Below are 21,526 nucleotides of genomic sequence, written 5' to 3'. Positions count from 1 at the left end.
ACCTCAACAAAGTTAGTGCTTCATGCCTAACTTATCTTTCCAACGCATTTTCATTACCAATTGCAATTCTAAATACAACTTATTTCGCAAAAATTTAAAACACCAGAAAAAATTATGCCAAAAATGATGCAAAGTTGATACAGTTTTTAAAAACAGATAAATATTTCACTTTATTTCTAATAGCTTGATACATAAGCATAATTAAAAAACAATATCAATGAAAAGTCAATAATTTATTCTTTACTGCACTTTTCAAACAGTTAAACTTTGATTTACTAATTACGGAAAACTACAACGCAATTAAACTAAGGAAAGGAATTATACGAAAGTAATTTCACATTTACTAAATATCTTTTATGAGGTATGAATTAACAAAATTACTTCAGAAATCAATTTAGATTTTGTTGCCTAGAAAACTAAACAGTAAAAAATTCTAACAAACATCTGTTAAAATAAAGTTATGATTTAAATTAAGAACACTAAATCAAATCGAAACATATGCCTAAACCATGTAAATACCAATAGAAATACAAAATAAAAAGTCACATTTCAGTGTGCCTTCCATCACGTTCAATGCAATCAATTGTCCTTTCTAAAACATCTTTAACTGCATTCTTTATACTACGGGGTTTCGTGCTTACAACACATTCTCGAATAACTGCCTCTAAATGGTTCATATCTCGAAAAGGTCTTTGCTTATACACCTTTTGTTTCAAGTAACCCCACAAGAAGAAATCTAGTGGGGTTATATCAGAAGATCTAGGCGGCCAAAAGTGTTCCATATTGTGACTGATTACTTTGCCCCTAAATATTTCCAAAAGACGCTCTTTAACCATCCTTGTAGTATGAATAGGTGCACCATTACACTGATACCACACAACATTTCTTACTTGAAGGGGCATATTATCCAAAACTTCAGATAGTTCACAAAGTGTAGGTAGTCCGCAGAATTTAAATTATGTCTAAAAAAGTATGGTCCTATAATTTGATCGTTTAATATGCCACACCATACATTCGTCTTAAACGAATATTGATCTCGACATTCGATTACGAAATGTGGGTTTTCTTTTGCCCACCACCTGCAGTTTTGCGAGCTCACAACGCCATTTGAAGAGAAGGTCGCTTCATCTTTCCATACAATTTGATAAGAAAAATGATAATTTTCTTATTTTTCCCCTTAAAACCAAAAAGAAAAATACAAGCGCATATCGAAGTCCCTTTCTTTTAATGTATTGATAAATTTCGGTTTATAAGGCGTAAATTAATTTTTGTGTAAAATACGTCGTACACTCTCTCGGTTAACATCTGTTCTATCTGCAACATCTTGAATACTTGTTTTTTTATGTTCTACGACATCCAAACATATTTCAAATTCCACTTCTTCAGTATGTCTAGAAGGCTGACGTGCTTTTCTAAAATTACTCTCAACCGAGCCAGTAGATTTAAACTTAGCTATTATCCTACTAACTGTTGACTGATGAATATTTCTTGCAGGATGTCTGGCATTGAAAATATCAGCTACTTGTCGGTGACCGATATTCTCGCCGCATATTAAAACGATTGCAATTTTCTCTTGAAGATTCAGCATTTTTAACAACACACTAGACAACGAATAAACTATTTTAAATCTAAAACTGATAAACACTATTTTGAGTTATTCAACAAATGTCATATGACAATAAAATATGTTGCTTATTCAGTTCAGTTCAATTGTTTCCACGGTACCCTTAGTTTAATTTCGTTGTAATTTTTCGTAATTAGAAAATCAAAGTTTAACTGTTTGAAAAGTGCAGTAAAGAATAAATTATTGACTTTTCATCGATATTGTTTTTCAATTATGCTTATGTATCAAGGTATTTCGCAAAAAGTAGAGATAAAGTGAAATATTTATCTGTTTTTAAAAACTGTATCAACTTTGCATTATTTTTGGCATAATTTTTTCTGGTGTTTTAAATTTTTGCGAAATTAGTTGTATTTAGAATTGCAATTGGTACTGAAAATGCGTTGGAGAGATAAGTTAGGCATAAAGCAGTAACTTTGTTGAGGTTCGGCTAAATTTGAGAAATCGGCAAATGTCAAATTTTTGAAAAACTGTAAAAAAAATAAAATTTGTACTAGAGAGCTAAAAATTGGTAGATGGGTAAAAAATGAAAAAACAATCATCTTTTCCTTCTACCGATTTTCGAAATTTCGAGCAATAACTGCTTTTCTGAACATTTTTTGGAAAAAATGTCAAATTTGACAGGGAAGAAAAATCACTTGATCGGTCATATGCATGTCATTTGGCATCATTTTCAAAGCACAACCTAGTGGAGATATCAAAAGTTGCTTGAAGAGATTAACAAAAAATATATCCCATTTGATGTGGACTTTATGTATACCACGACGCAGTAAAATAATTATTTATTGAGATATGGAGCTACAAAAACATGATATTAAAACGGACAAAACTTCCGGTTTTTTCAATTCAATATGATCTCAGAAAACTCAATTTGTACACTCGAACACGTTATTTTTTGTCATTAAATATTTCGTGAATGGATTGAAAGTGCTAAAACTTTTTCGAACTGAAATAACATTCAATTTTCGATGGTGTAAAATAACAAAGGGCCGTAAAAATAACAATCTGTCTGCAAAAAGACTTCCTTTTACGTTTTTCATTAGCAGTAAAATGCTTTGACGTTATTCGCTTGAAAGGATGCTGCCAACTTGGATAAACGCTTGCGGGTCTGTGAACACAGTGCACTCAATCTTGAGGGATTTGAAGCCTCGATACACACTAACAGTTGATCGCTAAATTAGTTCACGGTATCTACAGTTAATACGATACAGGGATGAAGGAATTTCAGAACGGAAAATAAACATTTTGTACATATCAAAGAATTTAAGAAACACAGTTTTTCGTAACCTCGATTAGAATGTTTGAATATTTCACACACTTTCAGTTCTTCCACAGAATAACCAGGTGATCGTCCATGAGGTGACGAATCACAGACGGTATCCAAATTTTTCATCAGCAAGTTATAACAAGAATGACTTGAAGCCATCTGAATGACAATATAATTGAAACAGCGCCAATAAAGTTCGAAATGAATGAAAATGATTCCAGGATTTTGGGAATTTGTGAAAAAGATTACTTTTATGCAAAATATTGACTGGAAATTCATATGTACGCCATACTATGGCACATTTTGTGAAGAACTACTTAAAAACTTTCACGCCTTGATATTCTTGTCCACTTACTGTTACGGATAAATTATATTGTATTGTATTGTATTGTATTGTATTGCATCGTATTGTATTGTATTGTATTGTATTGTTTTGTATTGTATTGTATTGTATTGTATTGTATTGTATTGTATTGTATTGTATTGTATTGTATTGTATTGTATTTCATTGGTCAATAATGGTCCACTGAATATATTGAAGAGCTATTACTATGCTTATATTCAATCTCCATTCAGTTATTGTCTGATCAACTTTGGTAACTGTACAAGAATAAACGAATTACTAATAGCTCAAAAAAAGATATTGAGAACAATGTGTTTCAAAAAATATGATGACTCATGTAGGGAGATGTTAACCGATTTGGATATTCTAACTATTATTTCACTATATATATTCAACTGTGTTGTTTATGTCAAAACTCATCTCGACAAATTTAAATCAAGAGATAATCTTCGGCTCGCCACAGGATATACGTTAAGATCTAATTATAATTTTATTGTTCCCCACCATAAATTGACGAAAGCAGCAAACGACTCTCTAATTATGCCCATCAAGTTATACAACAAACAACCTATCTCTCTTAAGCAGCTATCAACCCTGCATTCCTCAAGAAGAAAAGTTTTAAAAAACTGTTACATGATAATACATTTTATTCCCTCAATGAATGCTTCCAGGCTGATTTGGAAATATTAATAACTTGATTGCAACTGTACTATTTTCAATTGTCATATTTTTCATTTTCATGTTTTTTCATACTTCTATTTGATATTTTCATACCTTTACTCTTTTATATATATATATATATATATATATATATATATATATATATATATATATATATATATATATATATATATATAAATAAAGGAGTTTTTAATCGGACACAGCACTCAAGGAAGTGGCAAACCATAGACACGTGTTTCGGGCTTTTGGCCCATCATCAGTATGGTGCAGCCAAGTGTAAGGATGGGCAACACTTGGTTACCAGAAGAAAGAAATACAAATGCACGGAGCCACCAGCAGGAGCCAGCCGCACATTTGTGGTTTCACTTGATAGATCTTGTGTTTACAAGACAAGTGAAACCACAAATGTGCGGCTGGCTCCTGCTGGTGGCTCCGTGCATTTGTATTTCTTTCTTCTGGTAACCAAGTGTTGCCCATCCTTACACTTGGCTGCACCATACTGATGATGGGCCAAAAGCCCGAAACACGTGTCTATGGTTTGCCACTTCCTTGAGTGCTGTGTCCGATTAAAAACTCCTTTATCTATATCAAGACACTCGATAACCTTCGTATTTATATCATTTCCTGGACCCGGATGTCACGCAGGTAGCTATAGCTGCCTCCGTGGTGATTTTGATAGTTGTCTTGTAAACACAAGATCTATCAAGTGAAACCACAAATGTGCGGCTGGCTCCTGCTGGTGGCTCCGTGCATTTGTATTTCTTTCTTCTGGTAACCAAGTGTTGCCCATCCTTACACTTGGCTGCACCATACTGATGATGGGCCAAAAGCCCGAAACACGTGTCTATGGTTTGCCACTTCCTTGAGTGCTGTGTCCGATTAAAAACTCCTTTATCTATATCAAGACACTCGATAACCTTCGTATTTATATATATATATATATATATATATATATATATATATATATATATATATATATATATATATATATATATATATATATATACATATATATCCGTATTGATATCTTGAGGGATGAAGAGCAGAAATGCCCTAAACAATTTAAGCATGTTTGATGATATCGTTAACATGTTGGTGTGTTGAAAACTGATCGGCATTCTTTCATATTTTTTCAAAAGTTTCAACTTAATAAAAACAAAGTCAGACTGCAAAACTCTCGTACAGAAAATTTGAACAACTGTTGTGAGAAAAGCAACAATACTTATTTACTGTAACCACATTGAGTCGAACCTCTTCAGTGAGATATGTAGCAGTATAAGCAATTTATGTAAAGGAAGGAGAAAAATTCGTATCATTCATCTGATTGAACTGGAAAAAATACTGTTGTTCTACTAGAAAGAGTTGATAAAACATTAGAAGCGTCTATTTGCAGCATTTTTATGAATATTCATATACTTCACTATATTCAACAGAATCAAGAATTTCGAAAGTATCTATACGAGAGTACTTTGTTCAGATTACTGAATTCCCAAGTATAAGTAACGTAAATTCATTTAACTGTTAAAGTGTTCCAAAATCTGCTCGCTAAAGAGTCTCGTAGATGCCTTCCTGATATGACTTGGCCAAATCAAGCAGATATTTCATTATATACGCCATTATTATATTGAAGTTCTCCTTCAATCGAAGAGCAGGAAAGAAAAGCAGAAATTTAAACATTCTCACCCAACAATTCGATTTCGCTTCATTCCTAGTATGCTAGAGAAACTGATGATTATACATATATTGATGATTATACATATACTGATGATTATATATATATATATATATATATATATATATATATATATATATATATATATATATATATATATATATATATATATATATATATATGTATATATATATATCATTATTTGTATTGTGAATTTCTATATTTTAGTTTAATTGACTTTTTCCATGCTGTAGAGTCTTTGGAAATAAACTGATTTGATTGATTGATTGATTGAATACACGACATAGTGTTTTGATAAGTCATTGACTAATACTAAAACTTAATAAAATTTGTTTATGAATAAAATATACATATTAGATTTCACAATAATAATTATATTTTCACGTTTTTTTTGTATTCCAAATTTCAAAATTTATAAAATTTATTTACATGTTCGTTAAATGGGTTCAATAATGTTTCACACAGTTCTTGATGGACTGAAGTTGAGGATCGTCTGCGAAGTGAATATTCATTTATAGCTGTCATAATATAGTGTTCCCCAAGGCACGGTTTTGAGTCAAATCCTGTTCATTGAAAGACGAGAAAGCGAACATGTGTACTGCGAGAAATGAAATCGTAAAAAGATTTTTAGAACATTATAAAGTGGTTTCGATATAACAAAATTTTCCTCGAATGTGGAGGAACGAAATATTTATCATTTACCTCTCACACCAATAAGCTGCCGAATATAGTACCATCATTTATCAACCAAAACTCATTAATTTCAGTACATCAATCAAATACATACCTAGGTTCAATGATCGATAGGCACGTGAAATGGGATCTGCACGCAATTGGAAATTGGAAAACTTGAAAATTATGGCAGAGTTTTTTTTATGGCACCATAGTATGGGGACGTTGAAAATTGTCTCCTGGGATGCATAAATATTGTGCGAGAAAACTTTTTAAAAATTTTGTGGGGTACAAGAGTGAAGTTTTCAATCGATGTTAGTAATGTTATTTATTTATTTATTTATTTGTTTCATACACTATTCTACAGGATGAACCCAATTACAGAATAGGGAGTAACAGTGGCATTACATGTACTTACATAATATAATTTGTGAATCTATATTGAAAAAATTAAAAACATAACTGTCAGTTAGCTAAGAAATGTCTTTTGATTTGTATAATCTAACAGTTGAATATATCTAGGACATGACTGGCAGAATCAGAGGTGTCGCACATTGTATAAATTGGAGATTTTATCATTATATTTGTACGCGGAGTGTTGAGATAAAATGTGACACTATTCCTAAATGACCGTCTAGGAACCCAAAAATTCAACATGTGTAACAGTTGAGAGCAGGTAATGATATTGTTTATGACCTTGAATGAAAAAAGAAATGAATAATATTTACGCCTTACCTTGAGACTACAAAAATTGTGAGTTACAAGTAATTCATAACAGAGTATTCCTACAGTAGAATACGTGCCTTCAAGTTTCAAAGACATATATTTCAGGAAGCGCCTCTGTAGGGCTTCTATTTCATTTATACGAACCTGATAGTATGGACTCCACACGACAGGTGCATATTCCAGCCTAGATCGAACAAAAGTGAAATAAAGTATTTCAATATTGAAGCTTTTTCGAAGTCTTTTGTATTTCTAACTAAGAATCCATACATGCGATAGGCTGCTGTTAGAGTAGTGCCAATATGTTTATTGAAAGAGAGGGATGAATCAAAAGTAACACCTAGATCAGTGAGTGTGTCAGGACGCTCGAGAACTTGATTGTTTATGACATAGTTGTGTGAATTCAAGTTCGTTTTCAGTGAGTAAGACATTACATTACATTAGGATATGTTGAGAGATAGATTATTCTCCCGACACCATGTAGCAACGCGATTTAAATTCAGGGCGAGACGTTCGAAATCATTAGAACATGTTATATTGTGATAGAGTTTCAAATCATCTGGGTATAAAAGGAAATTTTCATCAATCTTAGCTCCGATATCAATAATGAACATATTGAACAGTAGGGCTTCTAGATTTGATTTTTGTGGTACACCAGATGTGGCTATATATATTCGATAGACTTGATGCCATTGAGTTGGACGTACTGCTTACGGTTGCAAAAATACGATTTGAATGTGGTAATTAATTCATTGGATAACCCAAAAGACAAAAGCTTGTTGAGCAGGATACTATGGTCAAGTCTGTCGAACACTTTAGAAAAATCAATGTAGAAGACATCAGTCTGAGACTGACAATCAATACCATCTGCAATACATTGAGTGATTTGTTACAAGATTGGTGTTGGTTGAACGTCCTGTCATGAAACCGTGTTGATTGGGGCTAATACTGTTGTTAAAATGACAATAGATTCTCTTCTCAAGGAGAATCTCAAACACTTTACAAAAGTTGCATATGATAGAGATTGGTCTGTAATTTTTCATCTCACTTTTATTTCCTTATTTGAAAATTGGACGTACTTTCGACATTTTCCATATTGATGGTACAGTTGATGTTTTCAGGCATATATTAATTAGAATTGTTAGTGGTTCAACCAGAGCTGAGGCACACTCTTTAATGATGAATGCTGGAATATCATCAGGTCCCGCAGTAAATTTAGGCTTTATTTTTTTAGGGTATGATAAACATCTTCAATACTTAAGATTTCGATTACTTAGCTGGGAATATCACTACTATTGTTCGCATGGTCACTTAATGTTGACACTATATAAGAACCTCTGAAGGAATCTGCAAAACCATCAAGAATATCTGAGGGATTATCGAGTAGCTTGCCTTCATGTAACATTTTATCTCCGATTCCATTCATATATTTTGAATTGTTAATGAATGACCAAAACTTATTGGGGTTATGGATAATCTCGCTCTCAGTTTTCTGAATTAATTTTTTATAAGCTATTCTAATAGCTGCTTTGATTTCTGCCCGAAGACGTTTAAATTCGTGAAAAGTGTGAATATCGGCGTTTCTTTTGTATTTACCCCAAAAATTTTGTTTTAGTTCGAATTTTCTTCATCAATGCAACCTTCAAAGTAGACTGAATAATTATGTTTAGATTTTATCGAGAATTTTGGCACGCAGCGATCAAATGCACTGTATAATTTTTCATAAAAGTGAAGACAGGCATCATCTGCATTGCGAAACGCATTCAGAAACGTCCAATCGAGATTGAGGATCAGCTCATACATGAGCAGAAAATTAGCTTTTTTAAAATTGTATGCATCTTGGAAACATGATGCAAATTTATTCTTCGAGTTCGTTTTGAAGTTCAGTTTGCATGTTATTTCCAAAGCAGGATAATATCCGTCCTCGTTTACTAATGGATCTAGGGATTTTTCAACGAGGCAGAATTGACTGCAGGTGATAGACCTGAAACACCAGGTCTTTAGATACTCTATAGATACTCGACAGCTATTCTGCTTGAAAATTGTCATAGGAGTTTTCGAAAACGAAATAGATTGAAAATATTGATGATTACCAGAATTATAGAAACTCGTTTGTGACCGAAAGATGTCAAAACTGTTAGGTTGAAGACAGTGTAGTATTTGGATATGCGAAAGCTCTGTTTGAAGTGGGTGCCGCACGAGCTCACAATCGAACAGAAACAACATATTGATGATTGTGAGCTGTGTCTGAAAATCTTCCACAAAAGAAATCCAAATGTTCACGTCGATATGTGACAGTGGATGGAACATGGCTCTGAAACATGGGTCCATCATTCCACAACAGAATCAAAACAATCGTCATCTGAGTGGACTGCAGGTGGTAAACCATGAAAGAAAATGTTGTTTCATCAAGACCAGGCACCAAGTCACGAAGCAATGAAAACGAGTGCAGAGTTGCAGTAGTTTGGCATCGAATTGCTTCCGTATCCACCGTATTCTCCAGATCTGGCTCCCACTGACTTTTCTCTGTTCGTAGACCCTCAAGAGAATGCTCGCTGGAAAGAAATTTAATACCGATGAATAATCTTCGAAACATAGTTCTTTTCTGAGACTGTAGACAAATCGTGCTATAAATATGGTATCGAAAATATGTATGAACGCTATAATCGTTGACTAATCGTTGAATAATAAAATCAAATATTATCAAATTTTTTCATATGTCATATTATAAACTTTTCAGCACAACTACGTCACACCTCAATTAAACGGTTTCAGGTCAGGTAGGCAATGCTGATAACATAGTGTTTGAAAATGATTCAATAATTAAAAATGTAAAAGGCCCAAAAACACCTCTAATATCATAAAAGAATAATTTTGTATGAGAAAGTCATTAATGAGAATCTAACAACAAGGAGGTCAACTATTCAGTCGTGACAACCACAGCTTCAATTTCACTTCCAGCCGTGAAAGTTTCACGTGACGGACTGTGGCTGCTCATCATTTTGAGGTTTAACCCAGTATACCTCTAACTTCACTGTTTAAGGAGTGTTTCATTGGAAGAACTGCCTTTATGTGGAATAAACTTCCTGGGAACGTTTTTCCAAATGAATTTAATCTCCAACGATTCAAATCCAACGTGAATCAATACTTTCGCACAGACACCGTTCTTAGAGCGCCTTGAGGATTTTCCTGTGATGCTTGTGTTTTGTCCTTGAAGAAAAAAGTTGTGAATGTTCCGTATCTCGTCTAACTCTGAGGTAAGTTTTACGAATAAACGTAACAACTGGCGAACTGCATTCCTCAAAATATTTCAGAATCACAGACTCTTTCATTAGTAATCAGTATCAAACTTTCAGATACAATTCATTCATTTCGTTCCCCAGGTGAGTGTATTGAGTGTGTCTTCCTGTATAATGAGGACTGTACAAATAATTCTCATTACAATTGTGGTGAAATGGATATTTCTTCGTCATCGCGAAGGCTACGATTGGTCAAGGTTCCACCCACACGCAAAGAAGTGATTACTGTCCGAGTTCCATCATGACAAAATATTTATTGGTGTTATGATACAATTCTTCAAGTTTCTATTGTGTCCTCTTGTTTTGTACAGTATGCAAAATTTCCAGCTATCACTTCTGAAGTAATGGCGATAAAATTGAAATTTTATATATTCAAAACAGTGAAAAAACATTTTCCAGGTGTACTCATGAAATTAGTCTCCACAGGCACAACATTATGGTCGTGTTTGAATTCCATCAATAAATAATGCTTCGCCCAATTCATCGATTATTCACAGGTGATTTACAACTCGCTACAAAATAGAACTCTCAGCGCTATCAAAATGATAAATGCAATCGATATCTGGAAGATTTATAACGAAAATTGGAATACAGACGTCTCTAAAAGGTAGCGAGCATCATTGCAGTCAAGTTAGAAAGGTCGCACTGATTTACGATTTGAAGTTATTGCTATTATTCATCCCTTTATTATGACTGAATTTATTTTGTGAATGTCAGTGAATGCGGTCGTATACTTTTTAGAGGGTGGGTGTTGATAGCATTTGAATTTCCTTCGGGACCATTAATCTCTGTCATAATGGATCGAAGTATTCGTTTCTCAGGAAATAACCCAGGGGTTTTTATTCATAAATTCTATATAAATGTGAATAAAAATGCTATTCTGATCAACATGCTAGCGTAAGAAGAACCTTGCGAATGAAATATATCTAGTATTTTACAGAAAACACCACCAGTCTTTTTAGCTGGTTGAGAAGTCCATCTTATTTGTCCATTTTTTCCTAGTTTCCGGAAAACAATATGCCTCATGAGATTCAGTGAGATTCTCACTGAACACCTAACGAAAACGCAATACGTGTGTTCTATAAGGATATTAAGATGACTATTCAAATAGAATATTAATAATAAACACCATTAATTTGAATGTCCTTTATTCATTACTCTGAGGAAGAAACTAGTCCACCGTCGTGGATCGGAAATCGAGGAACAAGCTATTCATACCAATATCTGGATTCCCGATTCAGGGTGATGAAAGACACATATATAAAATATGAGCTGCAGTCCTCGTTGTTCTGGTTACCTTTCAGTGGAAGAGCTTCATGAAGCAAGAGCCGAATCGATCCCTCTACGAAACCCTTCATCAATTGGAAGGATCGATTGCAGCTTCAGAAATGATTCTGATACAACAGTAAACAGTTGTCCTAGATAATTTAAGAAACAGGTACTACATGAATAGCATTTTAGAAGTATTGGTCATGACGAAGAATTTCAGCAACGAGGTTTTAACGATGAACGAGAACGAGAATGTTTCCTACTTATTCACCAAACTCAAACAATTGTTCATGCAGTTGCAGTTTCGAAAGAATATATCATCTTTCCCACCAACCGATTTCCTGGAGTCTTTGAAGTCTACTAGGTACTCGTTAGGACAACAAGTGGATTGCTCTGAATTCTTGGAGTTCTTGTTGAGTACTCTTCGTGAGCAAACAAATAGCAGAATCAATACTTCCGACCGCTCTGGATTGAATGATCCCGTACAGTCTATCTCGTCTTGTGTTTATAGATATTTTGCTGGAAAAATTGTAGTGAATGTTCAAGAGGTACTAAAAACGAATGTGATTTTCTGGAACTTCCACTAGCGTTTCCCAATATGACTGATAACCAGGCCGTGCAAAGCTTATTGTCGAATCATCTGAAAATGGAACTTTGAACGGGTGATGATCAACTGTATTGCCAAGCATGGGCCAAAATAACGGACTAATATAAGAAAACAAGTATAGCTGAGGCATCAGTCAATCTAATAACGACACTGATGATCTTCAAACATGACTCAACCTCTGAAGGATGCACCAAACTCTTACGAAAGTTCAAAATAGATAAACACTTCAATTTAGCAGACCACTATTTTAATCTTCATGCGGTCATTGTTCACTGTGGTTATGGCGTTGAACCAGGTTATTATTACGCATTGGTGAAAGACGAAACGGACTGGTCACGAAGTGTTCTGGCGATGGTTCGAATTTATTGAACACCCTACATTTTGATTCATGAGAGAGGACATTGGCAGATCAAGATCTTCAGATGATGTGGTGCTGCAGGTTTTTAGGGTTTTCCTGCAGCCGAAAAAGCAAATGCACTACTGGAATCAATGGAGTCGCCCTGGAGCGCCACTTTTTTTGTTGTTTCATAATTTCCTGATTTGTATTACTTTCTTTGAATAATTAGTTAGATAGATGTCACACTGCATATATAATACTGATTCTATATCTTAGTGAAACTTTTTCCTCTAATATCACAAATGAGGGGTAAACGACAAGAAAAAAATTATCAATGCCCTAAACATTCTGTTGGTTCGAATAGGCTCCTTCTTCTCAGTATGCGATCGTTATGCTCGAGGTCACTGTCGCCTTCATCACCGTTACCGTCACTTTCACCTATACTATCATTACGATCAATATTTACAGAATATACAAGTATGTCTGACCGAGAAATGATATCGACATATCACGTCACTGCTGTATTTTTAGGCGTATGTTCTCTTTTGAGTTGATTCAAAGAACGTTTCTATATCATTCTTCGGGATGTTCGAACTCTGAAAAGTTAGTTTTTCAAGAACGTCCATTATGATACTTTGATACACTTATCTAAATTTTGTCTAAAATCATTCATATTTCTTTGCAGGTTCTGTTTCCTGCGGATAGTATTTGGAATAGAAAATAAGTTTAATCTACATGGCAATTTACGTCCTTGCAACAATTTTGCAGGTGTTTCCCTGTTGTTGTTTCTTTAATGAATCAAGAATCGATGTATCATCAGGTTGAAAATGATACTATTTTAACCGTCGTGTGTCGCTTCCAAATTTGCTTTTTTCATGATTTTGACAGCACTATCCGCTTGTCCTTCAGTAGCAGGATGATAAGGAGTGCCGGTAATGTGTTCTACGTCACTGGTGAATGTTATTGCTGAAATTTGTTCTTTTGAGGTCGGGAGCCCCTCCTAATCAATCACATGACCCAAGTAGGTAACAGAGTTTTTGAATAGAAAACACTTCTCTTTCTTCACTTTCAATCAACATTCTCGTTACCGATGGAAAACTTTATCAAAACGTTCAAAATGTTCTTGAAAATGTTTCCGGTTAGAAGAATATCGTCCAGAAAGCTAACGACTTCAGGCATGTTCTGGAACATTTAATCCATTATTTTCTGGAAAATAGCAGAATCGTTGACAATGTCATACGGAAGACGGGTATATGAAATAAAAAAACCCTTATGTCTAGCTATGGGAACCAATTTCTGTGAATTTCAAGACAAAACTACTTGCTGATAAGCCTCACTCGGATATATTTTCGAAAACTTCCAACTACCCTCCAATTGTGAAAATAAATACACTATGCGCGTGAGGGACTGTGGTGAACAATCAGATGAGTGTTAATTCCCCTTTGGATTTGAGAATCAGTACCATAGATTCCAAAACTTTATTTTCGATTAAACTATCAATTTCCTTTTCAATTTTCAACTTCAATGTTAATGGTCGGAATTCACAAAATTCTGGAATGACTTCCTCTTCCAAGCTAAATGAACTACAAATTCATTGAGAGTCCCTAGTTTATTTTCAAATATTTCATAATACTTTTTCAAAAGGTTTTTAATTTTGGTAGGAATTTCTTCAAGTTTCTGTCCTTTGGATTACATTCAACTAATTGTAGTTTACATGAACGAAAATTCAACATAATCAATGCTTATTGAACAATGAGTGGAGGTCCACTTAGAAGTTAATAGGAATTTTTTCTATACTTAATTTGTCATGAATTGGTTTCGCATCAACCTGGCTATCAACAACTTCATTCTGAGAACTGAAATTGAAAATTGATTCAGTTTATGAACTATAATCAGTTAATTCATTTGTATGTTCATTTTCAGTTTAAAATTCAGCGAATATTTCTTGAATCGGTGTTTTGCTATACAGTAGCGTCCTCAGACATGTTCATGGAAATATGAGTACGCCTGAGGAAATTATTGTTTAGCGAAACACGTGTTGTGGTTTTATGAATTGTTTAGAAAAAATCCTTTAATGAAACATAAGATCTGCATCAACCATGGAATCGACCGATGCCCGTGCGGTTTTGAAGTGTTAACCGATGATACGCCAACATGTGAACGATGTAAGGTTTGTTCTGGTTCTAACATCCCAAAACGTTTGGAAACTACGCAAGGCATGGTGTGTACAAACAAAAAATCTCAAATAGTCCGAAATAGTATCGGACACTTGTTTAAACCAGAACGCTCTTGAGGAGACCACTGTGCCACCTATCGTATATATGAAGAGATGAAGACGAAAAAATACTATTAATCATGTCCATTTTGTTATGTAACGTATCCCTATAGTCAGTTCAAATGTTTTCTACCCTCAATCATCAATTATCAAAATCAAATAAATAAAAAAACATCCTAGCAAATAGCCCAAACAAATTTCCACATGAATACGCATGAGCAACAGTTCTCAACAGTTCAGCCTTGAGATGAAGAACGATTCGGGACGGTTCAAAACAGTTCAGGATCATAAACCAGAACACTCTATATCAACTGCGCATGATCCAGACGTCCTAGAACCTGAATTTCGCAGAACCAGAACAAACCTATGAGGCGGCCTAAAACGTGGGCGGTGTGGGCCACCACCCACGGCCTCGCGCTGCAAAGGGCCTCGCGCCTCAAAGCCTATGAAAGCATATAAATGAAAAATTCCTAAATATATTTTTCTTTCTGCTGAACTATATTATATTATGAAATTAATCCTCATTAACGTATGCCAATACCATAAACAAATTATGGAAATCTATGCAAATACTTTTAAGCGTTACTCTTTAATATTTGCGTCATTTTGTGAAGGGATCGAAGAATATCGACAAACTAGATTCGAAGAATGCTTGTCTGAAGCTAGTTAGTTCAATAATTATCTATTATTATTGAGATTTGCATAATAAAATGGAAAAAAGAATGTTTGATTGTAATTTTAGCGATCAACCTATACAGTCTGCCAAAAGCCGGTATGAAAGATTTTTCAATACAATGATTGATTCTGTGATAAGCAATATGGATTCGAGATTTATCGTCAAATCAACACTCTGAAACTTTTGATTTTCTTCATAACTAAACAAGTTAAAAAAAAGAAGAGCAAATAGTGAAAAACTGTCAAGATCAACACACAGTCCTGTAAGTAGGCGAGAGCAGTGACTTCCAACCTTACGAGTTATATGAAGAACTACAAAATATGATCTCAAATTCACCAAACTCCATTGAAGACGTGGAATATCTGCTCCAGTATAATATAAAGAACGATTTGAAAGAAATTTAGCCAAATGTTCACATTGAAGTTCGAATTTTATCATTTTATCAACAAAACATGTATAACTGCTTCCGCTGAAAGGAGATTTTCAAAATTGAAACCAATAAAAAATTATTTAACGAATTCATTGGGTCAAGAAAGAGTTACAGCTTTGACACTTCCATCCACTGAAGCAGTTATAGCATAACGAACCAATAATTAGGAACTTCCGTAAAACCAGAAGTAGAAAATTTTTGTTTCGTTAATTCATTGATTTTTATCCATTTTTAATCCCCGACACAAAAAAAGGTGTTATGAGTTTGACTTGTGTATCTGTATGTCTGTCTGTATCACTGAAGCTTCTATAATAGTAGACCAATTTTGATGCTTTTTTTTATTTGATAGCTAATTTTGTGTGAATGGTTCTTAGATACATTTCATGAAAACCGCTCCAGTCTTTTGAAAGTTACCAGCTCGTTTTCCAAATTATGAAGAGGAATTATGCATTGAATTGTGCTTGACTAATCGTAATAAAAATCCGATACTTTGAGAGTATGTACAATAACTTTGATATGATGCTGCAACCAGAACATACTGCAAAGTACTAACTCCTCGGCAAGTTACAGCAGACGTGACGTGTTTGGGCTCATTTTAAAGGTATCAATGAGTAGATAGCCACAATGTCAGTGACTTCAACTGGGGTTTTGATACAGCAACCAGGACATAATGTTTTTTGATAACTTTTTTTTTATTTTTGATTTTGTTGTTTAATATTCCAGAAAAGTACAAAAGTCAAAATTTTGGTGAGTATCTGTATCTGTAGAGTTAGGAGGGGGAGTGTAAGCCCACAGTACTTAGGCCATATGTGACCCATTTTACATCCTCCCGAGGAGTTGTGCTCCTAGATCATCGTCCATCTTGTCCTTTCCGGGAAGGTGGACAGATTTCTGGGAGACATCTCTTTTATATCGGTAGGTGTAGGTCAAGACTCGCCGAAAACACACTCTCTTATTGACGATCACTCCGGGCACTCGCATAGGATATGTCTGACAGTCTCATCTTCCTGTTCACACATCCTGCATAAAGATGTGTCCACTAGCCCCATATTATGAAGGTGTTTCCTTAATTAACAGTGGCCAGTCAGAAATCCTACTGTCAAGCGTAGATTTTTCCTGGTCATCTGCAGATATTTCTTCGGCGCCAGCTTCCCAGGGTCACTCAAGGTGATCCTGGCAAGATTGCATTCTTTTAGGGATTGAGCATGGGTGTAACATTTGGCAAGTTCCGCAATCGTCGAAGTCAAAAGGCCGTAGGTGCCACTGGGTCCTAGAATTCTTAGTCTAGCCGCTTCCTTGGCTAAAGAGTCGGCAATGCGATTACCTTTACTCCTGTCGTGCCCTTTAACCCACCTCAGGCTGACGTTATTATCTACCGAGGCTTTGGCTGAATCTTGGTGGCACTCTAGTGCTAGCCTTGAGGTAACACGTTGTCTGTTCAAGGCTAATAGGGCTTGTCTGCTGTCAGTACAGATTGTTTTGGTGAGTAGTTACTAATAAATGAAAATTTGTTTGAATTCAAGTATATTTTCTATTTTATAAACCCTCATTCTTTTACCAACAGAGGGCCTCGCGAAATGTACCTTGCCCACATTAAATCTAGGCCTTGCGTCGCCACTGGAACGATACATTTAGAACAACGGCTAGGATAGATCATCAGCATTCATCACTGGTTCTTTGTTGAAAGAGTTTTATAGTACCTCATCCGCATCATTGTTTCTTTACAATAAAATCATGTGACTTGGAACTTTTTGTTATAGGGAATACTAGGTTCCGGATTCGCACTGAAAGTACAACAAAAACAGCGTCAGAAGCACTTCAATCGACAAATTCCGGCAGCTGCGATGTTGATCCAGTGTCTTTGGCGATGTTACGCTGCTGACAAGAGTTTCAACTCTACAGCTACGTGGCAGGTATACCTCAGTGATGGAAATGGCACCTCTGTTGTTCCAACCAGTAATTCCGGAGCAGGTGGTAGTAGCAATTATAGTATGCCGCTATCAAAGGTAAGAAAATTCATATATGAAGTACTTATATGACAATAATTGAAATATCTGTGGGTTCACATTTTAAAAATTCTGTCGAAGTGAGAAATTATTTACGCTAAGATTTTGCATGCCTTTGTACAGCCTGACAAAAAACTTGACAGATCGGAAATCACATATCAATCGAGTATCGAGCTGTTGATAAATATTCATTTTTGGAAGGCAATACGCCTACGCAAATCAAAAATGAATTGGATTTTGTATACGGGGAAAAAACGCCGAGTACTATTTGTAGGGTTACAGAAATAGAAGCATTACTGGGAGGAATGAGTAGAGTTGAAAGGAGACTATGTTCAAAAATATAAAAATCTGATTAAATGTTTGGTATCATTGTTAGGTCGAACACTTTTTAGATTATCCACTTATGTTATTTATTATGAAACAAGTTGACGTGGTAGTTAATAGGCCTTGAGGTTATCTTCCATTATCCAAAATGGAAAGTTTGTGCTTCATTTGTGAACAATCACTTTCGACCGGTGAAACTATGGTTGTTAAACAATGAGAGAAATAAGTGTAAGGAAAAAATGACAATTGAATTGAATTGAATTAATAAAATATATTCATACCGAAACTGCGGATTAGAAATATCGAGATATCCATACTAGAGAGCATCATTTGAAATATAACTTGTAATATAAGGCGAAGCTTGTATATATGTACATTCCAAAGTTTTACTGAATCCACCCTTTTCGATGAGTAGGTATTCCGGTTTTTGTAAAGAGATGGCAAATAAAATAAAAACAATTAGGTATATTGCAGGCGGGAATTCAGCAAAACATCCAGATATAATAATAATAAATGAATTTATTGACAGCTGAAATAACATGATACAATATGGAGAAAAACAAAATACAAATTTGTCAATAGGATACAAGATTGAACAGAGTTCATTCTTCCTCTTGCACCTTACAAAAAAAAATGAAAAAGATGAAAAACAAAAAAAAATAACAAATGGCCTAAAATAAAATTGGAATTGTGATAGCGGGTACAATATTTGATTCATGAAGCGGATATCGATACAAACATAAGGATACTACAAATATTTTAGCTACTACGGTGTGTAGTTAGTTTTTCGGAAAACAAAAAAAGGAAATTTTCAGTTTGCAATAATTGAATTACTGAAAAATTATTAATGGCTTTATTACTTCTCATTATCTACCTCACTCTTTTTTCTGTGCGTAAATTATGATTTGTGATGCACTATTTGGAACCTTTGGTGTAGTAATGAATATTACTGGAGTTCTTTCCCACCACCAAACCGTTATTTGAACACCTTGACACGTGTTTCAATCACCAAGAGATCATCTTCAAGAGGAAGTTCGATCTTCCTTTTGAAGATGATCACTTGGTGATCGAAACACGTGTCGAGGTGTTAAAATAACGGTTTGGTGTTGAGGAAAACTCCAGTAATATGAATTATGATTGATCAATTATTTTCTTTAATTTGTGCCAATATCGCGTTAACATTCTGTCTTGACGCTATATTCAGGAGATAAAAGTAGAAAATGTGATTACCAAAAAAAATAACTGAGTTCTGGTCAGAAAAAATGTTTAACAGTCCGCGAAGAAACTACAGAAGTTATCGAAATAGATGAAGATGAACTAGTTGTATTTCGTTTGATGGTGTGAAGGAACGGGTTTTTCTCTCAGAGTTTTTCGTGGGTGGTCAGGGAAAATCAGACTGCTGCTCTTGTAATATGGAACGTTTACTGATTCGGAGTGAAATGAGTGAACAATACAGACATCAATAATGGATGATTATCCGCAAATATACAGCAGAAATGAGATGTAATTAATTCTCACAAGAGAACACTACTGGCTTTACCATTGCCTACCTAAAATAAGATGCAGGCACGGGTCGCCACAATACAAGTATTATTCAACCTTTCAGGCCATTGGCAAATTATATCAAACTGAATAATGCGTGGGTAACAATAAAACCACGGACTTTAACTTCGATTCAACAAATCTCTTCCTACCAACGCAATTCAATAAAATAGTTTCCGATATAAAAACAATGGCGATTTTTCTGTACATTCCGATAGATGCGAAGTTTATAGACATACCGAGGATCGCTATGGCAAGCAACCCATCATACAAATATATGAAGGATGTATCAAAAATATATGTCAACGGAGTAAACGTAAAATAACTCAAAAGGAAAAATGCCTGTGTTTTGCTACAATGATAGGAGAAAGCCAAAACTTTAAAATCTATGAAATGTATGAATCTGGTCTACGTATCGATATGTGAGGTTCAGTAATAATATCTGTCAATTGAAACTATGCATTGAATTGTAGAGGCTATTTTAATTGATCAGTCAATAGAAATAATATATCGGCCCAAAAGTTTGTCAAACAGCCTCATCTGGAATTTTTTTCCTCATTTATAGTAAGAAATTGAGGGTCCTGGAAATAATTTACAAATCCCACCATTTCTATAATGTATGGACTATTTATTTGTCTATAGCAATAGCATTAAAAATATAGGCTATGTCATATCATCCATATGAAAATAATCACGAAATAACAATTGCTGTTCGTTATTACTTCACACATAGTTTTTACTGTTAGCTATAATTAAAATATATAAGGGATTTTTTATTCTTTCGGTTGACTGAACTTCACTATAGTTCAAAATCACTTCTTGATATATAAACGAGTTATATACTGAAAACCTTCAATTGATTGAAAATTAATGAATGAAAGTTAAGTTAGGGTAAGTACTTGATGAAATGGAAGGGATAAAATGACATTTAAGATTCAATAGATCCTCAAGTTTGAAAATTGTACATAGAGAATTACTATGATCCCACCAACTATATCTAGTAGAAGGGGAATATCATTTTCATCGATGGTTTTCTCGTGATGAATATTTGAATGCCTTACGACGTTCATCAGTTCATTGCTTGCTTAAATATTTAATCACAGACTCTCCCTAAAAAAATGTATGACTTGTCTACGAGAATTCATATTACTCATCTCCAAGAAACCGTTCGAAATGCTAGATTAGGTCAGGTTAGTGGAATTTTTTTGAGATAACTGTATGCCTCTCAACAAATGAATGGAATAATGAAAAAAATGTTAAACTTGAAAAAACAGATACTATCACTTGTCTATGTTTCCACCACGCATTTACTCCCATTTTGAAAAAAAATATTAGGTAAGTGAACCTAACCTTTCATATACAAATCGTTTATAGTTACATTTCAATTATAAGAGTGAAATAAAAAAGAAGAACATACACCGACCATCCTACGTTGACGTTCTTTAATCTTACAGCTGACTGATGAAGGCACTATGTGATCTTACGACCTTTCATGAAGATTACTAGTGGTGTTGGCGCTCTCTGACGAATGAGTGTGAGTTGACATATAACTCCGAACTCAGTGACTAGACTGCATCCAGTTTCAAGAGCAAACTCTTCAACCAATTCATGCACTTTTCCCATTCCTGAACTTGTTCCGCCTTACCTCACTGTTTTGAAATCGGTTTCAACTTTGAATTGATTACTTATGAGAAACGTCTACGTATATACCATCTACATGAACTTCATGCGTAACAATATGTATTGAAATTCCGACAGATG

General features: G+C 34.5%; 1 protein-coding gene across 2 annotated transcripts in view; it reads left to right on the top strand.

Annotated features, from left to right (window-relative positions):
• The window catches only part of LOC111505605 (KCNQ potassium channel), a 204,561-nt gene that overhangs the window by 146,860 nt on the left and 36,175 nt on the right, over positions 1-21,526 (top strand). For both annotated transcript variants that reach the window (XM_074183370.1, XM_023160448.2), the window contains exon 8: positions 17,654-17,899. In XM_074183370.1, the coding sequence (XP_074039471.1) occupies positions 17,654-17,899 (246 nt within the window). The remainder of the gene's footprint in view (positions 1-17,653; positions 17,900-21,526) is intronic.

The sequence above is a fragment of the Leptinotarsa decemlineata genome, unplaced genomic scaffold, assembly GCF_025532065.1.
Source record: "Leptinotarsa decemlineata unplaced genomic scaffold, Ldec_3_MD MMD2_tig00026336_RagTag_RagTag, whole genome shotgun sequence".
Classification (NCBI taxonomy): Eukaryota; Metazoa; Arthropoda; class Insecta; order Coleoptera; family Chrysomelidae; genus Leptinotarsa; species Leptinotarsa decemlineata.
The sequence above is the reverse complement of the archived record's forward strand: the minus strand, read 5'-3'. Positions and strand labels throughout refer to the sequence as shown.